Source organism: Zingiber officinale, chromosome 6B (assembly GCF_018446385.1).
Source record: "Zingiber officinale cultivar Zhangliang chromosome 6B, Zo_v1.1, whole genome shotgun sequence".
Classification (NCBI taxonomy): Eukaryota; Viridiplantae; Streptophyta; class Magnoliopsida; order Zingiberales; family Zingiberaceae; genus Zingiber; species Zingiber officinale.
The window spans coordinates 24,481,769-24,503,534 of NC_055996.1; the positions used below are offsets into that span (position 1 = coordinate 24,481,769).

Genomic DNA, 21,766 nt, shown 5'->3' on the forward strand with positions numbered 1-21,766 from the left:
CGCGTCCAAACTATAACATGAATTCGGTCCATTTATTCTTGTCGCGGCCGGAATCAGGCGCCATCTCGGCCGGAATCCAGTCGCTGCCAGACCCCGTCGGTTCGCAGCAGGATTGCAACCGAAATCCGGCTGCGATCCGACCACCATGCTAGCGACCGCGATTGTGGTCGGATTTCGGCCGGGATTCTTGCTGTCGGCGGGTGGCGGGAGACCGGAGGCAGCGCGATCGATGGGTGGTGGCCGGCCGGCCAGAGGCGAGGAGTGCTGGCACAATCGGCACATAGCAACGAGAATGACGATGGTAAAAAAATAAAAAAATAAATTAAATATCAAATTGCATGTGTGGGTCGCGGACAAGTCCGCATGTGCACGTTCGTACTTTAACAAAATCGTGTATATACACATATATATATATATATATATATATATATAAAAGTGTCGTCCATACATCAAAAAGTTAATCCAATTACTGAACACTTAATTATAGTCGAAATTATTTTAATTTAATCAAATATTATTAGATAAAATTTATTATAATTAAAATAATTTGATTAAACCGTAACATTTTAATTAAAATTGGTGCAATGACCCTGTCCACGTGTAAATCCTCCCCGATAGATTATATTCGGATATATTGGTAGTTATATTTGAAAAAAAAAATTAAATGGAACTTTCAATTAAAAAAGAAAACCTTAATTTAGAAAATTAATCTCATATTTTTAATTTAATTTATCCTTAATTACATACCAACAGTAGAATAAATATGGGTGATAATAATAATATTATTAGATTATTAAAATTTTCTTAATTTATTACATAGACATTCTCTTTCCCCAATGAGTGTCCCATCTTTCCATTCACTCGAAAATCCTTGTCACTTCTTTCATTATCGATTGTTTTGTTGACTATCTGGCAGAATTTAGAATTGATTATATATTCTGAAATCCACGACCTAAGTTTTCTATTAGTAGCTTAGTACCAAAATCTCAAAGTAATATCGCGACTAATCTTGCACAGAAATGCCTACGAATGAAGCATTGGTGAGTTAGCTTTGTTGCCAACTTAATCATCAATTGTTGAATGACAATAAGGATAATGATATGGTTCTGGGAGCCTGGATGAAAGCAAACAAGAGGAAAGGGGCTAGAATGATGGTCAAGGGATTTCTACCACAGCTAGTCTGACGCTTAAGTTAGAGAATGATGAAAAAGTAAGTATTAGGGTTTTGATGTACATATGTGTGCGTATGTACCTTGGATGCTGAAAAGAGTTATATTTTGTAGAGAGACAGCAAACTTTTCCTTCCATTCTAATATTCTCATTATCATTATTTAATTCCTTAAATAGTGTAAGACTTATTAACGTCGTAGTCTTTTTTCTCGAAATAATCCAAGATTTGTACGATGATTGTCTTTTTTTTCTGAAATAATCTAAGATTTATGTAATAATTATCCTGTTCCTAAAATGATCCTATGTTTTGATACGCATCGCCATGGAGTCGAGAGACCAAGGAGCTAGGAGGCCTAGGAATCGAGAGGCTTGGGAGTTTGGAGGCCAAGGAGCCAATGTTGCATGTAAGAAACAATTTCATACAAAAATAAAATAAACTCACAGTGCTCATCTCGGAGAAGGAGAAGATGCTTTCTTGAAGAAGATCACCAGGAAGAAGCCGTTGTGTCCCGATGATGATCACCACAAAGAAGAAATTGCTATCTCGAAGAAGATCACCATGTAGGAACCTTCACCTATTTCCACAAGCCAAATCCCACTCTATGGTAATGGACGATCCAAGATATGTTCTTCACCTCTTACATCCCTCTTCTGATCACTTAGACATACATATATATAAGAAGATCAAGTCTCTTCCTCTTCCTATAACTTGAGCTCTAATTGTACTTAAAGGAGGAAGAGGAAGAGGAGCATGCGCTCTCTCCTCTTCTCATGCTCCTCTTCCTCTTCTCAACGTGTGTCTTCAAGTATCACGTCTAACATCTCCCACTCGTCCAAGTTAAGAGGCATCTAGTCACAAAGACTATGAAAAATATTCAATTCTCACTTCAAGAAAAATGGTTCATGCGACATCAAGCGTAATGAGCAATTACTGCTAAGAAAGTTGCTACACTTAACGTAGCTGCTCTTATACAATGAATCTTGACATCAACATCTTACCTTTACTCTAGATTAAATTATTTACATCAATATGAATATCTGTAGTCCCTTATAATGACTATTATGTCAGGAGTATATTCAACATCTCCAATCAATATAATTATTCACAATTACATTTTATATACTGAACAAAAATATAACTGGTACTAGTGAAAATGTTATTGATGTAAATCAATCTTAGTCTTCCTTTTTAGATAAAATCTATTCATTCTAATCAATCGCTTTCCTAGTTATGCTCCATAGACCAAATCATCCATGGCTAATAGGATATATGCTAAAGTAGCTATCACTGATTATAACTTCAAGTAGATAGTTGAATATCACTTAGGGTAAGATTGAGATTAACGCATACTCTTAAGAGTCTCATATAGTAGAGAAGATGGGATCCATTCTCCTACTACCCTTTTTATGGTCATAGCACATGTGGTATGAATCACACACTGTGATGTTATTCTCTTTACTAAAAAAGAGTCTATGTTTTTCTCTAAATTTAATATTGTACAGATTTCGATCTAGACATACCTAATGTTTAATCCTAAATTTAATATATGAATTCTAATATGGCCTTAAGCAGATCTAGTAAATGGTAGGTTCATTTACTTCGATCACTACATAAATGATTTCATCTTGACATAATTATCAAGGCAACATTAACTTATAGGTATGTCTCTATGCACAGCTACATAAGTTATCCCATAAGTAATAATCTTACCTCTATTTATACTTAACAAATAGAGATAATTATTCATGTGAGTGGACCAATCTCAATCTGCCAACATGCTTATCGAGACTTTAATCCAAAGTATAACAAAGACATATCCACTGAATAGATCATGTCATGTTTATATATCTAATTATCTTTACAATATGTTATATTCTTTGAAGTCTTAAAGCTTTCACATGTCCTTGAAATGACTTTTTAGTCAATGACTTAGTAAAAGGATCTGCAAGTATATTACATGTAGGAATGTACTCAAGAACTATCTTTTTCTTATCAACAATATCCCTTCCAAAATTATACTTAATTTCTATATACTTGTCTTTGCTGTGATATTTGGGATCTTTAGAAAAAGCTATAGCAGCTTGACTGTTATAGTACGCTGTAACAGAACTCCCACTATGCTCAACAAGCTTCAGATGCTTCAGAAACCTTCTTAACCAGACAACCTCTTGTATAGTCATTGCATCAAATACATATTCAGCTTCTATTGTTGATAGTACTACACCAGTCTGTTTCTTCCTATTTAATGAGATAGTGCCACTATTTAGCAAGAAGGTATAGTCAGATGTGAATTTTCTAGCATCAAGGTCCCTCGTCCAATTTACATATGTGTAGCCACTGAGGCTCATTTTTTATCCTTAGAAATAGAGATAATAATCTGTTGTCCCTTTGAGATATCTAAATATTCTCTTCAACCACTACAAGAAAAACCCTCATAGACATCGGTGGAACAACATCGGTTTTAAGTAAAAATCGATGTCTTTGAGTATTTTACACCGGTTTTTCTAAAAAACGGTGTCTATAAGCGCAGATTTTCGCTCATATACATCAGTTTTTTAAGCTGATGTATATGAGCGCCTTTTTTTTGTTAATAGACACCGATTTTAACAACGGTTTTTAAAACCCGGTGTCTATGATAAAATAAAATAATTTAATTTTCCCACCAATACTTAAGCCAAATTTGTAACACTTCAATATTTCCTCCAAACCTAAACCTATATCGCGCCGTCCACCATCTCTCTCAGCCTCATCTCCCTCTTCCCCTTCCTAGATCGACGCACGATGCCCTTGCTTCTTCAGCCAACCACACCGCATCTCCTCCATCTCCTCCTTTGGGTAAGAAGAGGCTGCCTGTGTGGATTGGAGTCATCGCCGAGTCGCTAGAAGTGGCCCTCCTCCACTCTTACTCGATCCCATATATGGTAGCCTCGATTCCTCATCTCCTTCTTTGATTTGATCCCTCCTTGTCGATCCTCGTGTGGCCAGGACTGATCGAAGCTCCTTGCTCATTGATTTTGTTGCTCACGGTAGGATTCGGTGCTGCCTCCGGGTGTGTTATCGACTAATCGGTCGACATGGTAAGGGGGAAGACACAGAAGAGGCGGATAAAGAAACTGGCCAGCCGGCAGATGACCTTTTCCAAGCACCGGAGAGGCCTTCTGAAGAAGGCCTTTGAGCTCTCCGTGCTAGATTAAAAAGGGGTGTTGTGTCCTGGGAACCCTAAAGATGCTCCCGCTATGGGTTTAGGAAATGCATGATAAATATACCCAATTATTTACTCGGTCTTCCAACTTCCAATCCCGAAGCCATGGCTTCCTCCTCCAAAGCCCTAGGCGAGCTCCTCCGCTCGCCGAAGCGTCTCCGCCCGATCTCCCTCTCCCCGGAATCCATGACCCTCAAATCCCCCCTCTCCACCCTCCACGCCCCTCCTCTCATCGCCGGTGAACACCCCTCCGCACTCACGTTGGAGCAGGCGAAGAGGGTCGACGCCGGCCGATCCCTTTCCCGATGGAAGCGGAACCTCAGTATCTGTTCCGAAAGGATCGCGACAAGGAAAGGTACTCATTCCGATCCCTATGTGAAGCTGGGAGAGCTCTTGGTCGAGGAGACATGGCTGGAGGCTCTCCCCGGCCAGCTTCAGAAACCCTACGCGCAGAACCTGTGCAGGTTTGTGGAGATGGAGATGCGCGGCAGCGTCCCTATCTACCCTCCGCCCCACCTAAGAGCTTATGCTGCTTGTTCGGTTTGGCGGTGTTCAGGATGATTGCTTATGCTGCTTGTTTAGAAGGGTCTGATCCAGTTCGACTCTTTGACAAGAGAGTGAACGCGAAAAGAGGTATAACTTGCACAGTAGTTTACATCGTTGAAATCGGACAAAGATTGATTTATTTGTTGGGGTTGCTTATCGCTGGCTATTAATTGCTTTATAGATTGATTATGTATATATATTTTTTTGGTTTTGCACACTCAGAGCCTGGTTATGTTTTCGACAAGGTCGTCCTGCTGCAATACAATCACATGAGCTTTGGCGGGGCTCCTGTTGAGGTAGAGACAGAAGAAGAGGAAGAAGAGTTGATGCTACAAAATGATAAGGATTCTGCAAACGGTAATCAGCTCAATAGGTTTTAGAATATATAAACATTTTTGGTTGGCGTCTGTTTAAGCTAATAAAACCATTTGGTTGTTGCATACTTGCATTGATGCTTGAATTGTAGGTCGTGGTCATCATTTCCATAGTTATTTCAGTAGGTTGATCATTGTGAAAACACTATGGCTTGTGATCTACGCCTTCGGTAAGTTGAAGATAAAATGTAAATGTGAGTTTGTTACCAGAGATGAGAGATTTTTTGTGTCTCCAACTCCACCTGATGACTATGACATTCACATGGTGCTGATATGTGGATGATAGAAATTCTTCTCAATAGTGGGTTACTGTAAGAAAATTATCAGTTATTTTCATTTGTTGACATCATGCTGCTAGGAAATTGTTCATGTTCCCTAGCCAAAACTTGAATGTAATTTATATACTCAAACTTCGGGACTACTGATCTGCCTTGTGAAGCTTTTGGTTCTACCTTATATATGGTACCAAGGTTAATCTCTTCTAATCAATATTGCTAGAAAAAAATAGTCATTTCTTCTCTTTCCTGAAATGCACTATTTTTTACTTTTAAGAATAGAACTGACATGGAAAAGTGTGTTTCTGCGTCTATTATAACATGGGTTGAGATAGAAGCATACTGAAACTTCTGTAAGGGTGCAAGCATGTGTAATCACTACACACAGAGTTGGGAGAAATAATGATTATGTTGTTCCACATCATTTATTGTCCATCTTTTTGACTGTTTATTGTGCAGTTATGTAAGTTAATGCCTGTTAAGGTCTTAGGTGAAAGTTATCAAAGTTCATGCTATCTTTTCCAGCTCTTCATTTGACTTCCTTTGATGAAGTCAAGGCAGTCATTATTGGACAGGTAGACTCCTTGACCTGAATCATTTTGTTATGCCTCATTGTATGTCCTGTTCTTTGAGTTTCTTGTTTCTTACGCATGCTACAACTTTGACATTTTGTGCCTCCTGATTCCCATTTATTAACTAGATGAATATCAAGTTTATTCATACTGTCATAGTGTATTGATCTAGTAGCAATGGCTTGTAGAATGATGTTGGTCATTTTATCTGAGGCCTCCATTATTTGGTTCCATGTAGAAAATCGAAAAGAACATGATTTAAATTTTGGTTTCTATGTCTTGCTTTGGTTTGATGAGTTTGATAGTTTAATTATATTTGGTTCTTGTTTTTTTTTTTGAAAATTTTTTTTAACCAAAAATGCCAAAATATAATTTGTAATATATTTTCAAGTAAATCCTCAAAGCCTTGTCCAACCATAATAATCTTGTCAAATTTTATGATGCATGTGAGGATGCACTTAACGTCTACGTAGTCATGGAGTATGTCTTAATTAACTCTAGTTAACTTAACAATGAGTAACAACGTTTCTACATATGATATTTGTTCCATGTCACAAGATAGAGTTGATATATCCAAAACTTTTTGCATGTAGTATCCTACTAATATGCCTCTTTGCTTTCCACTTTGTATCTGCACTAAGGAAAAATGATAATACTTTTCCATACAAATTTTAAAATGAACACTTCTAAGATGATGGGCAGCAATTTTTTTAAAAAAAAATTATGTAGTACTTCTGTTAATTTGGAACTCAACAATATGTTTTTCTCTTTTCCAGATTATGTGAAGGTGGAGAATTATTAGAAAGAATTTTATCCAGGTAAAAAAGTGATTTTATTGGCCATAATTTATATCTATTTGATTATTTGAATTTAAAAATTAATAACTTTTGATTGCTTTTTTTCCCTTGTGTTCTCAAGAGGTGGAAGGTACTCAGAGGAGGATGCAAAAGCTATAGTTATTCAAATACTGAGTGTAATCGCCTTTTGTCATCTTCAAGGTGTTGTGCATCGTGATTTAAAGCCAGAGGTTTGTATCATAGAGAACTTTGATTCAATTTATGCAGACATGATATTACTTTAGATCTCTAATTTTACAGGAGCAACTTAGGGTATTCTGCTGTTCATTTCTTTTTCAACATATATTTTTCAGCGCTGTTAATATTTCTTCCTTGTATTTAACAACAGAATTTTCTTTTCACCACTAGAGATGAAAATGCTCAGATGAAGTTGATTGATTTTGGCCTTTCCGATTTTGTTAAACCAGGTGAGCATTGTTTAGTGGCATGGTCTAGTTGATTGCTTTTTTGGTGATGTTAAACATGAAAAATGTTATCCTATTTTGTTATGGATTCCTTTTGTTGTTTTCTCTGGTACCATTTGTTGTGAGTTTCCTTTGCCACTGAAGTATTTGAATTTGGGATCGTTTCCAAGGTTTTTCTGAAGTAAAATTGCTGCTTAGGATCTCAGCGTCCTATCATAATCGATGTTTTTGAGTTTTGTGACCTTGTGCCCTATGATTACAGTAATTGGCTAGTTTGCATCAAGAAAATTCCCTGCTCTTGATAAGAAAGAAGACCATTAAATAGCTTCCTGATTGTGAATACTTCATTACTTGTAAATTAACCAGATATACACTTTTCAGTTGATCTGTTACAGTAAAAGCCAGTAATAGAAACTACTTAACCAGATATACACTTTTAGACCCCCATCTTCATGCACATGGCTAACTGTAACCCGCGAGGTCTTCTGACTTTGTGTTTTTCAGTTCAGGGTCTACTAGTTTACTTATCTCTTCTGGGTTTTGAAGATACTTTGTGGCCTGTATAACATAGAAGAACAATGAGCCATGGATATATAACATGAATCTACTAATATGAATCACAAACTGTTGGATCAAGAAGGATATATCTTGAGACTAGCGAACCCAAAGGGCAAACAATGTTATGTCTTTTCCAACTAATGAATCTCCAAAGGGAAGATAATGTTGAAAGAAACTTGTGATTTGCAGCGAGGCTATGGTTTCCTCAGTTGGGATGTGATAAGGTAGCTAAATAGAGGTAATACAACCTTTAACTTACCCTGACTATTGTATGAACTGATTAGAGGGTTCGTTGAGAATTAAGCTTCTAAACTACATGGAACAAATGATTATCGGAAGTTTGTAGGAAATAAGAACAAATTTGGGTTTATGCCCTCAGTATCTGTTACAAGAAGCTGATGTTGTTTTTGAGTATCAAATATTTTCAAATATGCATCTTACCCAATTTATTAGACACCCTCTTTCCTTGCAATATGGAGGTCTTCCACTGATTATTTCCAGTAAAACTACTCCAAAAGCAAAGATGTTAGCTTGAATTTCCATTTCTTGTTGCTCTCGAGGAACATTATATTCTGGAAGAGAGACTCTGCTGAAGTAACCAGCACTTTTCTTAGATTCTGAGAAAATAATTTTCCAGCTCTCAAAATCAACCAACTGCAAAAGAAATGTAAGAGGGTTTTATAATCTTAATCCATTCCGCTAATACAAAGATGTGAAAAAATAGAAACCAAGTTAGCAGCAAAAATCACTGAAGGAATTATCTGGGAAAGATGAATGCTGCAAAAAAAGCTCAGACTTGAGTCATGATTTGCTGCAGTTCCACTTAATTAACACTTTCACTTCATATCAACCCACCTTGTGTTTGCCTGCTTCATTGATTGCGTGGTGATGGTGAATTTTATAGCTTTTGCTCCTTATTGTATTATGTCTATTAGCCATGTGTATACAAAGGGCACAGTTGCATTCTTGCTTATGAGATTTGGAAGATGGCATCAGAGGTAGTACAATAAATAGTATATCTCTTCATTTGCTTGTTAACTATGAACATTTTCGTTGTTCTTCTATGCTTCCTTCACTGTTATATTCGTTATCTTCCACAGCAGCCTTTAAAAACTCAGTATTCTATTTTATTTGATACATGCACTGTAACGACCCGCCTTCTACTACTAGGCTGTAAGGCGAATCGTCACAATAATGCTAAACTATACTGTGCGGAAAGCTGGGCTAATTAAAATTTTACTCTACTAATGACCGATACAACTGATAAGAAAGGTCCAAAGACCTTCTCTGCTGGTGTACATATGCTACGGAGGGGAACCTGAACGCCCCAACTGAGCTAGGGGCTAGAAACTAACTTCCCAACTACCTGCCGGCCTGCTGATCGATCAAATCTGAGAAGCTCCTGCTCCCAAGCTGGATTGGTGGTGGCCGATGAGAGGTGGATCGGTCGGCAGACGATCGGTGGATCGATCTGCGAGCCGATCCGAGCACTGGAGACGGCGGGATCGCTATCGATCAGATGGCCGGATCGGTCCGCGACCGATCCAGAGGACATGATAACCTCTCTGTCTGGATCGGTCGGTGACCGATCCAGTCCAAGCCCTGATCGGTCGGGAGACCGATCAGTCCTCACCGACTTGGATTTCAGCACTTTGGCGTGCCAAGACCTCACACAACACTTCTAAAATCTATAGAACATATTCTAATGACATAAAGCTAGCATTCTAAACTGAATATAAACATGGTCTACTAATTTGTAGCATTTAATAACTGAAAGTGCATAACACAGAAATACTAAAAGTCCAATCGTTTAAACTTGCTAAATCCCCTAAGGATCTTTGATTCCAGTTCCATACACACACTTCCTCATCTGCATTGACCTCCAGCCTCCACTGCTAGTCCATCTTTCCTTTACCTTTATCTGCAGTATAAGGAAAAGTAGAATCTGTAAGCTTAAAGCTTAGTAAGAAACCATCTACCTCACAAAATCATGCATTCGATGCAATATGCTTTTAAATCATGCTATTTGAAAATATGCGCTGAACTTGCTAAGACATGGCATACTGAAATCGTAAGGCATAACATATAAGCATGGCATAAGCACTGAATCATGGCAAAGCAACCAAATAAAACACTGAACTGAATATAGGCTAAACTAACTGAAACTAAATCTGTAACTGGAAACAAACTCAACTAGCATAATTGATTTTGAGTTTTGAAATCTAATACATAATAAGTGAAAATACATAATCATGCTGTTTGGGCCCGGCAACTGTACTTGCTGTGCGCGCATCCCTACTAGACCCGGGTTGCAAGTCCCGAATTTAGCGGGGTTGTCTAGGTTATCTGAACCTAGGGACGTGGGAGTCCAAACCAATGGATATCTAATCGATGCAGTGCCATAAAATAAAATCTGATATCTATAGCTAATCGATATAACATCTTGTTTCTAGGTTATCGAACCTAGAGCTAGGTTATCTGAACCTAGAGCGTGGGAGCCCACCCATTGGACCGTAGTCCCATATAGCTAAAATAAACTGATTTACTGTTTTAAACGCTTCTAATGCATTTAACTGTACTATTAAAATGCCTAAGTTGCATTTTTACTGATCTAGTTATTTTGTCGAACACTTAGTGTGCCCCAACTCTCCTCTTTATTAGGGAGATCATCTTTAGGCACCCGACAACATCTACAACCCCAACTGAAGAGGGTAAGCGTGTCCGGCCCATCTAAAGGTGCTCAACTAAAATCCCTAAATCTAAGAGGAGGGTTAAAACACCCTACATGTCAACAAAATCTGCATATTACTAATCTAATGCATAGAAAATCCAAACGGAGCTATTATACTGCAGGTGAGGGGTTTCTTACCTCTTGATCGTAATTTCTTACGATTCTATTCGCTAGAGTTCCGGTGGAGATGATCCTCCCGACGATCCGATCACGTCTTCGCGTTCCTCTCGCGGAGAAGAACCTCTTTCGTGTTGGAGTCGTCGCCGGAAAGTGATCCGAGAGCCCTTGGGACTTGGGCGCCGAGAGAGGAAGAGGAGAAGGGGTGTTCGGCGTTGAGGGTTTGGAGAGGGAAAGTGGCGTGAGGATTTCGTGAGGAGGAATTGTCGAACCAACTTGAAAATAAACCAAACCCCAACTTAAGTTCTTATTTATATTAACTGGGTAACTAGGCCCAACTCTAATATAACTATAATTGATTCCTCTTTCTTTCAGCACGGCCTGGTTCACGTTACTAAACTTACCCGTAAACCATAGGTCTCGGGTTCGACTCCCGCTTAGCTTTTTACGGTTCTAATTATTTTGCTACTTCCGATAAAAATATCTAAAATTCCAGAAAAATCATACTAAATTTCTAAAACAGTTTGAGAATTTTGGGCTTCTAATCCCATACCTTATAAAAGTTAGTCCCGAACTTAAAACAGTCTGGTATACATCTCATCGGCCTCTGTCTCCCAAGTCGCCTCTGCTGTGTGATTTTGCCGGTGACTTTGACTAATGGTACTTCCTTGTTCCGTAATTTCTTTACCTCGGTCTATTATCCGAATAGGCCATGTCATCATTGAGATCATCACGGACTGTACCAACGGGGCTCAATCACACGGTGGCGTCGGAATATGCTTCTTGACATGGAGACATGAAATACGTTGTGGACGGTCGACATCTCCTGAGGTAGCTCTAGCTCATATGCTACCTTGCCCACTCTCTTCGCGATAAGGTATGGTCCCACATATCTAGGAGCTAGCTTGCCTTCTTCCCATGACTCCTTCATGGAGCTACTCACGAGCCCCCCAGAAAACTAGGGGTCTCGTGGTGTATCGACATAGCAGGCTGTATCCTCTGGGAATCTGTAGTGGTATCCGCCACTAGATCATCGAAGCTCTAGTTCCTTTCACCACTCTCATACCAGCAGATTGGTGATGCACCTCCGCCCATAGAGTGCCTCATAAGGTGTCATGCCGATACTGATAATCGTTGTTGTATGCAAATTCTGCTAAACTCGGATATTTGCACCAACTTCCTTGAAGTCTAGGGCTGCGCTGCATATCTTGAGTACTTTACTCGCTCCTCCGTCGACCATCATCGAGGATGGAAGGTCTTTGAATTTCAATTTGGTGCCCAATCTTGTTGTACACACTCCCGGAAGTGTGATGTGAATCTGCTGTCTGTCTGAAATGATGGTTCGTGGGACTCCATGTAGTCTGACGATCTCCTGGAGATACAACTGAGCTAGCTTCTCCATGGAGTAGGATATCTTGATAGCTAAACAGTGGGCTGATTTAGTCAACCTGTCGACTATTACCCAAATGGCATCAAAACCATTCGTGGTTCTGGGTAGTCCCACTATGAAGTCCATAGAGATATCCTCCCATTTCCATTCTGGAATCTGTATAGGCTGCAGAACTCCTCCTGGTCGCTGTTACCCTCTGACAGGTGAGGCGGATGCTAACATATCTGGCGATGTCTCGCTTCATCCCGGCCACCAAAACGGTTCTTCGGTCTTGATACATTTTGGTGGAACTCGGATGCATCGCGTAGGGAGTCTGTGAGCCTCATCTAAAATCATCTCCAGCTCCTCCCGATCTGGAACATCATGTCACCAAATACAACACCCTTCTTCGGACACTCTGAATTCTCTACTTTCTGGTTCTGTTAGCCCTTGCTTGATTTTGTGAATTTCAGGGTCCTGATCCTGAGCTGACTGAATATCACCAAGCAAGGTAGACTCTAAGGTCATAGTAGAGAGCTGTCCGACAATGAGTTCGAGACCAAAATCCTCAATCTCCTTCTGTAGGGGTGGTGACATGGCTTCTAGAGATAATAAGGTAGCGCTGGATTTTCTGCTAAGTGCATCTGCTACCCTATTGGCTTTCCCTGGGTGGTAGAGGATGTCTATGTCATAATCTTTGACCAGCTCTAGCCACCTGCAATGTCCCATATTCAGATCCTTCTGAGTGAAGAAGTACTTCAGATTCTGATGATCTGTATACACTCTGCACTGAGCTCCATACAAGTAATGTCTCCAAATTTTGAGAGCGAACACTACTGCTGCAAGCTTGAGATCATGAGTAGGGTAGTTCTTCTCATAATCCTTGAGCTGTCTGGAGGCATAGGCGATTACCTTGCCATCTTGCATCAGCACTGCTCCTAATCCCAATTTAGGCGTCACTATATATATCTATGCGTATTTTACGGCGATGTCGAATAGGTGCACTAGTCAATCTCCTCTTGAGTTATTTGTTCTCAGATCCTCATCCTTTGAAATTTCTTGTTCTTCTGGTGAGAGGCGTTGGGAGGCTATCTGGAGAAGTCCTCTACAAATTTTCTGTAATATCCTGCTAATCCCGAGCTCCCGATCTCATTGGCGTTCTTAGGTCTCTTCCAGTTTCTATCTTGCTGGGATCTACCATAATACCATCCTTTGAGATGACGTGACCCGGGAAGGACACGATTTAGCCAAAACTCACATTTCGTGAACTTGGCGTATAGTCTGATTCTGTTGAAGGGTCTGCAATACTAGTTTCAGGTGCTCGAGTGTTCTTCCCGAGTTCTGAGTAGATAAGAATGTCATCGATAAACACAATCACAAACTTATCTAAATACTCCTCGAATATTCATAAGATCCATGAATGTAGCTGGAGCATTTGTCATAAAAGGCATGACTACGAACTCGTAATGTCCGTATCGGTCCTGAATGTCGTCTTCGATATATCACCCTCCTTGACTCGACTTGGTGATATCCGATCTGAGGTCAATTTTGAGAACACTGCCGCTCCCTTTAGCTGGTCAAACAGGTCATCTATTCTGGGAAGAGGATTCTTGATCGTGACTGATTCAGTGCTCTGTAGTCTATACACAGTAGCATGCTTCCATCCTTCTTCTTCACGAATAGCACGGCGCTCCCATGGTGAGTGACTAGGCGTATGAAGCCCTTGTCAAGTAGCTCCTGAGTTGCTCATGAAGTTCCTTCATTCTGCTGGAGCCATGCGGTGGGCGCTTTGGAAATAGGATTGGTGCCGGGGAAGAGCTCTATCTCAAATTCAATCTCACTGTGCTGGTAACTCTTCAGGGAAGACTGCTGGGTAGTCACATACAACTCGGACCTCTGTTAGCTGTTGGTCCTGACTGGTAATGACTACATGTGCTAGGTACCCGTACATCCCAATTCATCTTGAGGATGAAAATTCTTGGCTTTTCTCTTTGGTTCTCCGATGTACTCGAGCTGTACTTCGGCTTTAACTTCTGTTTACGGCACTCTATGGAAGCACCGTATCGATCGAAGTCCATTCCAAGGATGATGTCGTAGTCGGTCATTTCCGGATCGGATCACAAAAGTTCGATGAGCCACCGCTGAGCCATCGTCGATGCCATGACCTCTCACGAAGGTAGTGCCCCGACCAGAGTACTGGGTATTTCTAATTTCTCGGAGAACATCCCGGCTATATATGAATGGGTTGCCCCGATGTCAAATAGAACGGTAGCACTATCTTGAAAATGCTAATCGACTGTGACGGAGGCATTTGCTCGTCCTCTCGGTGAGTGAGTAGATCCTCGCGTTCGCCATAGGAGGGCTTCTAATCGGCCCGGTGATGGTGGACCTTCTAAGCGACTGCATCGATGTAGCGGTGGTGGCTGCATCTGGATCTGCGTGGTGAGGAGACCGGTCTTGTTCGAACCTTGGCCATGTGCCCTTCTTGTCCACATTCAAAGCATCCTCGTGTGCCCTTGCGACAAACCCACGGGTGGAATCTCCCACAAGTGGCACACTTTGGATAACTGGGTCGCTTGCTAGATGGTCCTCCTTTGAGTCACTCCCGATTTGCGCTTGTTGTTGGAGTTCCCTTTCCAGTTAGAGCTGTGGCCTTGCTGTTTTTGAGTGTGAGAGTTTCATTGGCCCTTGGACTCGAGGAGACTTGCTTCTGCTGCCTCATTCTGGTAATGCTCTGTGGTCAAGGCACCGCTCACTAACTCCTCCGTGGTTTGTGGCCTATGTATGCCACCGCCACGTTCATCTATCTCCGGCCTCGGCATCTTGAGCATCAACCCGATCCGTTCCTTTTCCGTCTTGACTAGCTCAGGCATAGACGAGCCAACTTGTTGAATTTCTTCACGGCTTCCTCAACGGAGAGGTTGCCTGACGAAATTCGGTGAACTCGTCATAGTGGCGGTTTGTAACCCGCATATGAAAGAACTCAAAGAATTCCTTCTCAAAGTCAGCCCATGTCATCCGGTTCACTTGGGCGCTCGTTCTGATTCTTTCCCACCACATGCGTGCATCTCCTGTCAGGCAGAAGGAGGCACACTTCACCTTCTCATGTTCTGGCCAGTCCAGAAGCTCCATCGTGCTCTCCAGTGTTTTGAACCAGGCTTGTGCATCCCATGGTTCACTAGCGCCTGAGAAGTTCTCTGGCTTGACTCGCTGCCACTGGATCAGATAGGCTTCCTTTCTTGGCTCAGCTGCTGGGGCTACTGGGCTGGTGGAACCTCTAAGACTTCTGGAGTCGTCAGATTCGGTTCCGGGGTGACTGTGGGGGTATTCTGCTGATTAGCCTTTAAGGTGGCTATTTCCTGTTGCTGTTCAGCTAGTTGCTGCTGTAACTGAGCCACTAGTGCTGTAAGGTCTGGAGGAGGCACTGAACTGCCTGCCTCTTGCTGGGGCTCAGTAGCTAGTGCCCTTCTAGCTGGGCGTCCTCGTGCCATTTCTAAAGACATAGAGAACATAGGTATAACTAACACTATCACGGTTATCTAACTACTGATATCATGTTTAAACTATCACATGCTAACAAGCAGTAGGTATATAAACATGAGCTGTAATAATAAACAAGAAGCATAAATAAAGTAGAGGTGTTCTTACTTGGAAGCTGCAGGTACAATGCTGATGTGTGTGTAGGAAGTATGGAACACGGCTCTGATACCACTCTGTAACGACCCGCCTTCTACTACTAGGCTGTAAGGCGAATCGTCACAATAATGCTAAACTATACTGTGCGGAAAGCTGGGCTAATTAAAATTTTACTCTACTAATGACCGATACAACTGATAAGAAAGGTCCAAAGACCTTCTCTGCTGGTGTACATATGTTACGGAGGGGAACCTGAACGCCCCACCGAGCTAGGGGCTAGAAACTAACTTCCCAACTACCTGCCGGCCTGCTGATCGATCTACGGATCGATCAAAGCTGGGGAAGCTCCTGCTCCCAACTGGATCGGTCGGCTGACCGATCCAGCAGAGGCTGGATCGGTCTGCGGACCGATCCAGAAGAGGCTGGATCGGTCGGCAAGACCGATCCAGGTGGGTCTGGATCGGTCTGCCGACCGATCCAGGCACCTGGAGACGCTGGGATCGCTACTGTATCGCGCTGGATCGGTCGGCTGACCGATCCAGGAGGATACAGTAGCCTACTGTATCTGTCTGGATCGGTGACACGGCCAGGCCCTGATCGGTCGGGAGACCGATCAGAGTCTGATTTCACCCAGGGACTCGGATTTCAGCACTTTGGCGTGCCAAGACCTCACACAACACTTCTAAAATCTATAGAACATATTCTAATGACATAAAGCTAGCATTCTAAACTGAATATAAACATGGTCTACTAATTTGTAGCATTTAATAACTGAAAGTGCATAACACAGAAATACTAAAAGTCCAATCGTTTAAACTTGCTAAATCCCCTAAGGATCTTTGATTCCAGTTCCATACACACACTTCCTCATCTGCATTGACCTCCAGCCTCCCCTGCTAGTCCATCTTTCCTTTACCTTTATCTGCAGTATAAGGAAAAGTAGAATCTGTAAGCTTAAAGCTTAGTAAGAAACCATCTACCTCACAAAATCATGCATTCGATGCAATATGCTTTTAAATCATGCTATTTGAAAATATGCGCTGAACTTGCTAAGACATGGCATACTGAAATCATAAGGCATAACATATAAGCATGGCATAAGCACTGAATCATGGCAAAGCAACCAAATAAACACTGAACTGAATATAAGCTAAACTAACTGAAACTAAATCTGTAACTGGAAACAAACTCAACTAGCATAATTGATTTTGAGTTTTGAAATCTAATACATAATAAGTGAAAATACATAATCATGCTGTTTGGGCCCGGCAACTGTACTTGCTGTGCGCGCATCCCTACTAGACCCGGGGTTGCAAGTCCCGAATTTAGCAGGGTTGTCTAGGCTATCTGAACCTAGGGACGACTGTGGGAGTCCAACCCAATGGATATCTAATCCAGTACAGTGCCACTGAAAATAAAATACTGATATCTATAGCTAACTGATATAACATGCTGTTTCTAGGTTATCTGAACCTAGAGCTAGGATATCTGAACCTAGAGGCGACTGTGGGAGCCCACCCATTGGACCGTAGTCCCATATAGCTAAAATAAACTGATTTACTGTTTTAAACGCTTCTAATGCATTTAACTGTACTATTAAAATGCCTAAGTTGCATTTTTACTGATCTAGTTATTTTGTCGAACACTTAGTGTGCCCCAACTCTCCTCTTTATTAGGGAGATCACCTTTAGGCACCCGACAACGTCTACAACCCCAACTGAAGAGGGTAAGCGTGTCCGGCCCATCTAAAGGTGCTCAACTAAAATCCCTAAATCTAAGAGGAGGGTTAAAACACCCTACATGTCAACAAAACCTGCATATTACTAATCTAATGCATAGAAAATCCAAACGGAGCTATTATACTGCAGGTGAGGGGTTTCTTACCTCTTGATCGTAATTTCTTACGATTCTATTCGCTAGAGTTCAGGTGGAGATGATCCTCCCGACGATCCGATCACGTCTTCGCGTTCCTCTCGCGGAGAAGAACCTCTTTCGTGTTGGAGTCGTCGCCGGAAAGTGATCCGAGAGCCCTTGGGACTTGGGCGCCGAGAGAGGAAGAGGAGAAGGGGTGTTCGGCGTTGAGGGTTTGGAGAGGGAAAGTGGTGTGAGGATTTCGTGAGGAGGAATTGCCGAACCAACTTGAAAATAAACCAAACCCCAACTTAAGTTCTTATTTATATTAAGTGGGTAACTAGGCCCAACTCTAATATAACTATAATTGATTCCTCTTTCTTTCAGCACGGCCCTGCTGGGTTCACCGGTTACTAAACTTACCCGTAAACCATAGGTCTCGGGTTCGACTCCCGCCTAAGCTATTTTACGGTTCTAATTATTTTTGCTACTTCCGCTACTCGGAAAATTCCGGAAAAATATCTAAAAATTCCAGAAAAATCATACTAAATTTCTAAAACAGTTTTGAGAATTTTCGGGCTTTACATGCACACATTTGTTTTAGTTATTTGACATATGGTGGATTTTTGTGTTTTTACAGTTTACAAATCTCAAGTACTCCAGAGTTGAAATTGATGAAGTGCGGTTCGAGTGGGCTGAATGCATGCTAGATTACATTTGAGACAGTTGTACCTTGATGTGTTAACAGAATGTTATACTTTGATTTTGATATCTATTAGCTAGCTTTTGATGTAAAAAGAATGTTTGGGTATTTTATGGATATTGTTGTAAGAAGATTATTTATATAATTTGTGAATATTTGTATATTTTATGGATATTATTGAATGAAGAATATTTGTACAATTTGTGAATATTTGTGTATTTTTTTTTTATTGTCGGTTTTAAAATCAAATCTGTGCTGTTAAAAAAATATACATATTACATCGGTTTTCCACCGATGTAAAACCGGTGTTATAAAGTAATATTACATCGGTCATTTACCGCTGCCAAAACTGGTGTTATTAACATACAATATTACATCGGTTTTACACCGTTGATGAAACGGTGTCGTTAAGTGATACTACACCGGTTAATAACCGATTCGAAGACCGGTGTCATTAAGTGATACTACACCGGTTTTAACCCGATGTCTAAAATGGCAGACTTTTAACATCGGCTTCATAGACATCGGTCGAAAATCAAATAGACACCGGTGGAAAACCGATGTCTATGCAGGTTTTTGTTGTAGTGAACGCTTTCTAGCGCCTCGATCCTGGGTTTGACTAGAAATGACTAACTATGCCAATAGCATAGCTTATATCAGGACGAGTACACAATATAGTGTACATTAAACTACCAATAACACTAGCATATAGCTTTTTCTTCATTTCAGCTATTTCTTCAAAAATCTTGGGATACATACTTTTACTCAGAATAGTACCTCTCGCTACAGGTGTCTATTCAATGTTGCAATATGACATATTGAAGTGTTGTAGCATCTAGTAATATAAGCCTCTTGAGACAAACCCAAAAGTCTTTTTAATCAATCTCTAATGATCTTCACTCCTAAGATATACTCAACTTCTTCTATATCTATTATGTCAAATTGTTATGAAAGCCATAATTTGACTTCTATCACACACTTTTGTTACTTTCAGCTATTAGCATATCATCAACATATAATGATAAGATGACAAACTTGTCTTTTTTCTTTCTTAGGTAAACACAATGATCCTCATTTATCATTTCAAAATCATAAGACAAAATGACTTGATTAAATCTTATGTTCCATTGTCTCAACGCTTGTTTTAGCCCATATATAGACTTCTTGAGCCTACATACTCTTTTCTCTTGACCTTCAATAATATAATCTTCTGGCTGAGCCATATAGATTTCTTCATCAAAATTACCATTAAGGAAATCTGTTTTTATATCCATGTGATGTAATTCTATGTCAAAATGTGCAAACTATAGCTAGGATGACACGTATTGACACAAACTTCAAAATTGGGGAGAATGTCACTTCAAAATTAATACCCTTCACTTAGGTATATCCTTTTATAACTAATCGAGCTTTGTATCGATTAATCGATCCATCTGTTTTCCTCTTAATTTTGAAAAACTACTTATTTTCAATAGCCCTTCGACTTGAAGGAAGATCAACTAAATCCCCAAATTGATTCTTTCTCATAGACTCTATTTCCTCATCCATTGCAATTTTCCATTCTTCTTTAACTAAGCATCTCAAAGTTTCCTCAATTGTTCGAGATTCCTCATCGTCAACTGGGAGAATCATCAATGTCTCATTCTCAATGTCAAACCTTCTCTGAAGAATAATCTGATAACTTAGGTTAGACTGTTGAGAAACTTACTCATTCATCGACAAATTACTCCCACTGGATTAACTAGATTCAAGAATCTCTCGTGATACCTGATTTGTTGATAAAGGAACATTATCCTCCTCCTCTATCATAAATAGAGGAATTGTCTTATCAACTTCACCTTGTATTAGGAACTCAATTTCAAGAAATGTGACATCTCTTGACTTTATTTCAGTTGCTCACTAATGAAGACATAACCCTTAGAAGTCTCAAAATATCTTATAAAGATACACTTCTTATCTCTAGGTCCTAATTTTCCATATTTGTGAGTCTTATCATGGATGTAAGCAGCTGATCTCCAAGGTCTCATATTACTCAAATCTGATTTTCTGCCTGTCCAACATTCATATTGAGTGAATGGAACATATTTAGAAGGTACTTGGTTAAGTATATAGGTTGCAGCTAATAACGCATCTCCCCAATAGGAAATTAGCAAATTAGCTTGAGCCATCAGAGACCTAATCATGTCTAGAAGAGTTCGATTTCTTCTTTCAACAACACTATTTTGCTAAGAAGTTCTAAAGATAGTTAGTTGTCTAATAATCCTTTTATCATTATACATTATCCTAAACTAATCAGACAAATATTTACCTCGATGATTAGTGCACAAGGTTTTAACCTTATATTTCAATTGATTCTCAATTTCATTCAAGTAATGATTGAAGCAATCTAATGCTTCAAATTTGTGAGAGATCAAATACATATGACCAAAATGTGTAAAGTCATTAATAAATGTAATGAAATAAGTGTTGGTGTGGGTAGCACTAACGGTCTAACTTAGGTTTTGATGAATGAAAAATCAGGTTAAGTTAGTTTGTTGTGATCTAACACTCTGACCGGGTGTGCAAACAAAGTCCAAGCGGGTCGACGGGCTGACCGGACGCTTGGCGAGAAGTCCAGCTAGGTCGACGGGCTGACTGGATAGCTGGCGAGAAGTCCAAGCAGGTCGACGGGCTGACCGGACGCTTGACACGAAGTCCAGACGGGTCGACGGGCTGACCGGACGTCTGGCAGGTAAGTGAGGTAAGTCACTGGAGGGGAGTGACTGCGAGGACGCGTTCCCGGGAAGGGAACATTAGGCGTCGATCCGGATTAGATCCATTTCGGATATCTAAGTCGAGATCGTGACTAGATTCCGGTCTCGGAAAGACGGAATCTAAGTCATACTCTGTTTTGCTAATTCACACTCAATTTACTTATCTGTGCTAACAATCTGTGTTGCAGGGTATATTTGCCTCGGACTAACCTTTTCTTATAGGAGAAGGATTTTCTGGAGAAGAGGGGTCTGGGTGCCCGGAGGGGATCCGAGCGCCCGGAGGTCCGGGCGCCCGGAGGCGAATTTTATCCAAGCCGAGTCGTCGCCACGTGGAGTTCGCTTATTAGACTTGCCACGTCGCACCAGGGCGCCCGGAAGGGATCCAGGCGCCCGGAGCAGCATATAAAAGAAGCCCCAGGGGTGGAGCTTCATAATCAAGTCAGAATTCTTAGATTGCTTGCTCTGCTGCTCTGCGCTCCAACGAAGCTCCGACAACGCGCTCTTGTCCTTGTAGTTTTCCTTCTGTCGGTATAGCTTTGTCTTACTATTTATTAGCATTTCTTGTACTGCCTTTGTACTTATCATTGCGAATTGCTAGTAAATTGCCCAACGAAAGTACTCACGGAGTACGGGCCTTCGAGTAGGAG

General features: G+C 40.7%; 1 protein-coding gene across 2 annotated transcripts; it reads left to right on the forward strand.

Moving 5' to 3' along the window:
• The first annotated feature begins 5,149 nt into the window (after positions 1-5,149).
• On the forward strand, positions 5,150-18,358 carry LOC121992260 (CDPK-related protein kinase-like). Of its 2 annotated transcripts, none has more exons than XM_042546498.1 (5): positions 5,150-6,143; positions 6,917-6,958; positions 7,059-7,167; positions 7,326-7,404; positions 18,304-18,358. In XM_042546498.1, exons 1-5 carry the CDS (start codon positions 6,115-6,117, stop codon positions 18,330-18,332), a joined length of 288 nt encoding a protein of 95 aa, XP_042402432.1. In that variant the 5' UTR covers positions 5,150-6,114; the 3' UTR covers positions 18,333-18,358. The 2 variants fall into 2 exon arrangements, with proteins under 2 accessions (XP_042402432.1, XP_042402433.1); XM_042546499.1 differs by lacking the exon at positions 5,150-6,143 and adding an exon at positions 6,327-6,620 and having other exon boundaries at positions 18,304-18,339.
• Positions 18,359-21,766: the final 3,408 nt, after the last annotated feature.

What these genes read in the sequence shown, in the direction of transcription:
- LOC121992260 (XM_042546498.1), top strand. Translation starts at nt 6,115, where the DNA reads ATGAAGTCAAGGCAGTCATTATTGGACAG. An exon ending in TTAGAAAGAATTTTATCCAG is followed by an intron (nt 6,959 to 7,058) that starts GTAAAAAAGTGA and finishes TGTGTTCTCAAG; the next exon opens with AGGTGGAAGGTACTCAGAGG. An exon ending in TTCCGATTTTGTTAAACCAG is followed by an intron (nt 7,405 to 18,303) that starts GTGAGCATTGTT and finishes GTGTTTTTACAG; the next exon opens with TTTACAAATCTCAAGTACTC.